This window comes from Stomoxys calcitrans, chromosome 2 (genome assembly GCF_963082655.1).
Source record: "Stomoxys calcitrans chromosome 2, idStoCalc2.1, whole genome shotgun sequence".
NCBI lineage: Eukaryota > Metazoa > Arthropoda > Insecta > Diptera > Muscidae > Stomoxys > Stomoxys calcitrans.
In genome coordinates this window covers 130487628-130495218 of record NC_081553.1, presented here as the reverse complement: position 1 = coordinate 130495218, position 7591 = coordinate 130487628, and the positions used below count along the sequence as shown (strand labels likewise).

At 30.3% G+C, this 7591-nt stretch overlaps 2 protein-coding genes across 6 annotated transcripts in view; one reads left to right on the top strand and one right to left on the bottom strand.

Annotated features, from left to right (window-relative positions):
- LOC106093483 (RYamide receptor) overlaps positions 1-7591 on the bottom strand; it is an 814074-nt gene that overhangs the window by 628256 nt on the left and 178227 nt on the right. The gene's annotated exons all lie outside the window — the stretch shown is intronic.
- LOC131994752 (uncharacterized) lies at positions 639-2491 on the top strand. Its single transcript, XM_059361622.1, has 3 exons — positions 639-2064; positions 2122-2206; positions 2278-2491. The coding sequence occupies exons 1-3, from the start codon at positions 882-884 to the stop codon at positions 2489-2491; spliced, it is 1482 nt and encodes a 493-aa protein (XP_059217605.1). The 5' UTR covers positions 639-881.

Below are 7591 nucleotides of genomic sequence, written 5' to 3'. Positions count from 1 at the left end.
GGTATACTAATCTAGTCATTCCGTTTGTAGCACCTCGAAATACTGATTTAATACCCCATAAAGTACGAATATTCTTGATCGTCTTGACATCCTAAATCGATGTAGCCATGTCCGTTCGTCCGTCTGTCGAAATCACGATAGCGATCGAACGCATAAAGCTAGCCGCTTGAAATTTTGCTCCCATATAAACCGATCTCCCGATTTGTCTTCTTGAGCCCTTAGGAGCTGCAATTTTGCCCGATTTGGCTAAAATTGTATTCTGTTATAACAACAGTGCCAAGTACGGCCCAAATCAGTCTATAATCTCATATAGCTCCCCATATTGTCTCCTCATATAGCTCCCGATCTCCCGATATGACATCTTTAGCCACTGGCAGTTGTGATTTCTAAGTACGGTCCAAATCGGTCTATAACCTGATGTAGCTCCCATATAAACCCATCTGCCGATATGACTTCTTGAGACTTTAGAGTAGTATATATAAGGGGGTTTTGGAACTTTGAGCATCGAGAGTATGAGTCATCGATGACGTCATAACCCCACCCCACCCCAAACCCCACCCCACCCCAAACCCCAAACCGCACCCCACCCCATTGATGACGTCATAACCGCACCCCACCCCACCCCATTGATGACGTGATAACCGCACCCAACCGCAGCCGATCGTAGCGCAGGTGGCGACCGCAGGGGGGTATGTGGTCAGATGGCGGGCCGCCGGTTGAAATGTGTGGACGGACATTAGGGCGCAGATCGCAGGGCGCAGATCGCAGGGCGCAGTGGCAGATTTCGATGATGACTCATCGCCCAACTTCAACTAGTGTTGGAGGGTGGGTGATGTAGATTGCTGACCGCAGGCTATAGTTTGGTTTGAGTGTGAGAGTTTATGATTAATGTTGAATGTTGTGTGACCACCACACTGGAGTGTGATGAAATAATTGTGGTCAGTGTAGTTCTATTTTTTCCCAGGAAGAACAAGAGTAAAAAATTATATTTGTTTTCGTATAAAAAGGGCAAACGGTTTCATATTGTAATCATTATATTAAAAATCATTTATTTAATCAAATTCAAAATTATTGTTATAAAAATGAGAGAATTTGTATGTAATATTTGTGAGAAAACTTACGAACATAATCAATCTTTGAATCGTCATTTGCGTTTACAACATTCAATTGAGTGTGTGAAATGTAATCAGAATTTTAGTACTTATCCAGAGCTTTTAAAGCATATGAAGTCAATGGACCACAATGAAAAAAAAGAGGAAAAAACGGTATACTGTGAAAATTGCAATTTAGCTATTCCAAAAAATCAGTGGAAGAATCATATCAGCACTAACACACACATCGATAAGTGTGTAAAATGGTTAGATAAGGATGTGTCTTGCTTTGGATCTAGCTTTCAAAATCGAATAGAAAGTTATAAAATAAAAAATAGTGAGATCAATAACTTGATACCCGAAAACTTTTTCAAATCAATTCAAGAAAAAGTAATCAATATAATTCAAAAGGCGTTGCAAAAGCATGAATCTATTAAATATAATTGTACACTACATTGTAATTATATTTTGATGAAAGAGAAAGCGGAAGATGAAATTAGTTTATTTACACATCACACAAAAATGTTGGTACTATCTCCCTCAAGTACACTGGAAGAAATTTTAAATCATTATATTGAAAATTGTAATGAAATAATTAAAAAAATGAGTGAATTCCAAGAACGAGATAGTGGATGGACTTTAATCGAAATAAAACATCTAGAGATCAACATCAACAAATATACATGTTTGAGAGGATCTCAATACATAAATCTTCCTCCCAAAATAAGGAATAAAAAGGCTTGCATCAATGTGCAAAACAATGATGTCTATTGTTTTAAATGGGCAATAATATCAGCATTAAATCCACTTCCAAAGGAAAAGAAACCACATAAATGTAGCAACTACAAAGTAACGGACATTAAGGCACACATTATAACATTGGAAAATAATATAATATTAAATTTTGAAAACATGGAATTTCCCCTTACCATAAATAAAATCAGAGTCTTTGAGTTGCAGAATCCTGATATAAGTATAAATGTGTTCGGTTTAGAGGATGCTAAGATTATAGGTCCTTACTATTTTACAGAAGCTGAGAAATCAACTCACATCAATCTTCTCCTAATAGAAGAGGATGATAAATTTCATTACATCTGGATAAAAAATATATCAAGGTAAAAATAATAAGATATTATTTTGATTACAATACAATACTAATTTATTAAAAAAATATATATATTTTTAGATTGTTGCGAAGTTCTATAACAAAGAATAAAAATAGGATTCATTTTTGTAACACCTGCTTAACTCATGTTTCTTCAAGTAGTAGACTAGAGAAACACAAACGTGAGTGTAAAAAGATGGTGACAACAATGCCATCAGATAAAGATAAAATACTTAAATTTAAGAATTTTAAACATAAATTAGATATTCCATTCTCAATTTTGGGGACACTATAAAATAAAAAAATAATTAAAAGAAAAAAATGGTTTTGTTTGTTTTGTTTTTTTCACAAGATATTATATTTATTAAAGAGAAATTGTATACATAAATGACCACAATTGTAAGTATTAAATTTTTGTTTTTGTTTATAATTGTATTCGATAGGTGGTTTTAAATAATTAATAATTTCCAACGGTGGTTGTAAATTACCAAAACTATCAAAATATTCCTTATTAGTTGTAATTTTTGTAATAGGCAACCCAATGTGTTCCTGGCCCATTAGTTGTATCTAAATTAACTATTCCACATTCTTGTCGTAGTGGTTTGTTTGGTAATGAGTCACGCATAAAAACCCCTCTAAAGTGTTTCAATGGCTTGCAGTACTTAACCAAATCGATATCCGTCAATGGTCGATTGGGTAATCTACTTAGAAGTTTTTTGGAGCTGGTTTATAGTAAAGTCCATATCCTTTTTTATAAGGTTTAAGATATAATCCTTTTCCCATAGCAATTGATTCCATATATCTGTTATGACGAGTAGCTTCAGCTAATTGTTCTTTCCCATTTTTGATATCCTTAACTGCTTTTACAATAGCCGATCCTCCAGTTGCTAAACCTCCAAGGGCTGATAACGCAGTTAAAATTGGAACTATTGGTAGAAATCCACCAATTTTTGGTACTCGAATGACTCTTGGTACACCAATATTACTCTTCTTTTTATTTTTAAAACTTGAATGTACAACGTTTTTTGCAATTTTTACAGCATCATATATATTGTTAGGTTTCTTATCTTTTAATACTTTTAAAGTATTCTTAACTGTCGATGCAAATAATTTTTGCTTACATTGCTTTTTCTTCATTTTTCTTTTTGTTGTCATACCGAGTCCGAATTTAACTTTTGCTTTAAGTAAGTTTGTTACTAACCAAGCGTTTGCTCGTTCTTTCCAATTGCTATCTGTTGATTTAACTCTTTGCCAAGCTTTTTCTATTAAAACTTTATCAGCTTGATGACGAGAATGAATATCTTTATTTTGTGAGTATGCAATATCGTGTTCTCTACAAGCTGAATCCAATAAATTTATTCCTTTGTCTCCTTGTGCTAAACGTTGTGCTAACTTAGTTCCTGGTCCACAAAATTGATATCCAGGTAAATGCACTTCAAACGGAAGATTATTAATTAAGTTGTTTACCAATCCAAATCCAGTAACAGACTGTTTACATTTATTATAAATCTTGTAATTAATAACCATAATTTTTTTTGATTATGTAGTGATAGGGTACACGATTTAAATGAAAATAAGAGTTTTTGTATATATATACTTAAATTTATATTGAAAAAGTTTAGTTAGCAATATGCGTTTAATAGAACAAACTAAACAGATTGCTGTGAAAAACATTGATAATGTCTGTTCACAGAAAAAAAGGATTGTACATAGTACTTTATTACCAAATTCTATACGTGCCCTTATAGTAGGCCCATCAAATTGTGGTAAAACAAATGTTATGATTAGTCTCATAGAAAGCCCTAATGGCCTCAAATTCAGGAATATATATATATATTCTAAATCTTTATATCAACCAAAATATCAATATTTAAAAAAATTGATTACTCCAATCAAAGGAATAAACCTATTCACATTCTCTGAAAATGAAAAAGTTATAAGTCCAGCCAAAGCAAATATGCATTCTATAATGGTATTTGATGATGTAATTTGCGATAAACAAAATACTATAAGGGATTATTTTTGTATGGGAAGACATAAACACATTGATTGTTTTTATTTATGTCAAACATATACAAGGATTCCTAAACACTTAATACGTGATAATGCAAACATGATTATCATATTTAAGCAAGATGAAATGAATATTAAACATATATATAATGATCATGTCTTGGGTGACATGACATTTAAAGATTTTTTAAAGCTTTGTAGTGAATGTTGGAAAGATAAATATGGATTTCTTATTGTGAGCAAGGATGATCCCATTGATAAAGGTCGATATCGCAAAGGATTCAATTGTTTTATTCAGTTATAATATAAATCAGATTGATAACAGATATAATGTAGATTATAAACAGAATAGAGAGCAGATTGGTGACAGAAAGAAAGCAGATCGGTAGCAGATATAAAGCAGATCGGTAGCTGATATAAAGCAGATCGGTAGCAGATGTAAAGCAGATCGGAAGCAGATGGATACATAACCAAAAAAAATAAAAAATAAATTATCCAATCATGAAGAGACACAATTTGTTGAAGGAAATTGTAAAAACACGAGCAGTATTGAAAGAAAAGTTAAAAAACATTAAACTTAATCAAATAGATAGGGATAATCTATTAGAAGATACATTTCAACCAATAACCAAACCTTTGAAGGATATTATAGGAAAACTAGATGAGAACAAAAAAGAAAGTAATCAGTATTCTAATAAATATAATGATAAAAATATTTATGATTATAATAAACAATATGAAGACGATGGAAAACTTGATAAAAACAATAAGGATGATGATGATGATGATGATAGCTTTATATCAGACATTTATAATGATGATGATGACTATATGTCTAGCAATGGACTTCAAATGAGAGATATTACCTCAAGTAATGATAATGAAAGATATAATAATCAACATTCATCAACAATATTTCCGAATATAGTAAATTCTACACATAAAGAAGATAATTCAGAAATAGAACAGATGGATATAGAGAAATTTTCACAAAAACGAAAATTTTCATCAGATGAAAATAACACTAATAAAAGGATAAGAAAAAATTATAATATTCCAGTTGATTTAAAGAGAAAAGATTATACACTAGAAAAATGTGGAGTGAATCGGAATGAGCTTAGAGAAAAATTAAAACGATCTAATGATAACAATCTCAGTTTATTTGACGATAACGATAATAAGCGGATGAAAAAATCACATCTATTTTCAAAACGAAAATGTGAATTTCAGTTAAATACTAATAAAAAACGTATAAAATTAACTAACAACAAAATCATAAATATAAATAAACGAAAAAGACCCTCACAATTAAATACTGATAGAAAACGTTTAAAATTGATTAATAACAACCAATTAAACTTGAATAAACGGAAAGGTGTTTCACAATTAAATCTTGATAGAAAACGTATAAAATTGAATAATGATATCTCATCAAAATTGAATAAACGAAAAGCTGTTACGCAATTAAATATTGATAGAAAGCGAATAAAATTGAGTAGTGATAATCTATCAGACATAAATGTAGCATCTTCATTACCCAACGTTCTACAAACACTTATCGATAATAGACAATTAGATAAAGTTTATGGATTTCATATAGATACAAATGGAAATATGTATTTTGGAAAAAATCAATTAAAATTTAATGGATGTAACTCTATTCAAATTGGGGAATCTATTTGGAAAATGTCTCCCGGACTATTTCAACTCATGTTTCACATTAAACCTCAACATTATACAAAGAAGGATTTAAATCAATATAAGGATATTTTGATGAAAACAAATGCTCATAAAAGAAATTATTCACCAGGAGAACAAATTAAGGGAACTCAAGCTTATAAATATCAATTTATAATAAAACGGTTATTTGATGTGAATTCAAATAGGATATCCAAAGGTAATGGATTGAGTTTGAAATCATTAGACAATCACAAACCAAATTATATATATTGGGATGACCCTAACGAATTGGTTGACAGATTAAGATTGCTCCTTTCATCTGAAGGTGTTGGTCACAACAATCACAAAAACGAAATTATTTCAATTGTTGAAGAATTGCGAGAAGCGCATATTATTAAATAAAAAAATCAAAAATGTATACAATCAATAAATTTGGAGAGAGCGGAAGTAAAAACCAAGTCAACAATGCAATGCTAAAATTGAGTTTAGGTAGATCACTTGGAATTACTATTCACAACAATGCTTTAAACTTTCATGGGAAGAAAATAACTAATTTAAGTGCTCCCTCTGATCCTGATGATGCTGTAACAAAAATATTTTTGAAAAAAAAAATAGATAAAATCGAAAATAAAATCAAAAATCAGCAAGATGAAATACTTAGAAGATTCGAAGAATTACAGAACAAACTAAAAGAAGACATACATATAGAAAAAATGAAAGAATATATTTTCAAATGGGTTGAAGTGGAAAAAATTGTTCTAGAAAATAAAAAACATATTGAAGCTATAAACAGTGATTTAACTAAACTAAAAAGTGTGATTGATCAATTTAACAACAACTTGAGTACCAATTTGAATATTTTGAAAAATCATAATATTGAAGATACGAAAAAAATTATTGAAGATACTTTAAAAATAATAAATATCCGATTTGATTCCATCGAAGATTTTCTTTTTCAAAGTATTGGATATACTAGAAAAAATAAATATTTTAATTAAATATTTAAAATCAAAAATAAGATATAGTAGAGGGTATATAACATCAAAACAAAACAATTTTTACTTCAATCGACAACATCAATATGGAGCTTAACCAGGATAAGAGAGAAATTGTTAATGAACTACACAAGCAAGCACGAAAAAATTTTGGAAGGAGACGAGTGGTTATGAAGGGTATCGATGATTTGTGGCAAGCGGATCTTGTTGAAATGGGTAGTTATGTGAACTTTAACAGCGGATATCGATATCTTTTAACCGTTATAGATACATTCTCGAAAAAAGCTTGGGTTGAAGCAATAAAAAATAAAACAGCTCAAAGTGTAGTAAAGGCTATGCAGAAAGTTTTCAATCAAAGTAGTCGAAAACCCAAAAATTTACAAACTGATGATGGAAAGGAGTTTTTTAATAACAATTTTTCTCAACTTATGCAAACAAATCATATAAATCATTATTCAACATACAGCACTCTAAAAGCATCAATCATAGAACGATTTAATAGAACACTGAAAGGAAAAATGTGGAAAGAGTTTAGTTTTCGTGGAAATTATAAATGGATTGATATATATAAAAACCTAGTTAATATATATAATAACACATTTCATCGAACTATAAAAATGTCGCCGAATGATGTGAATTCCTTAAATGAGAAATCACTTTTAGATTCAGTCTACAACAACCTCAAGGTATTTAAAAGACCAAAGTTT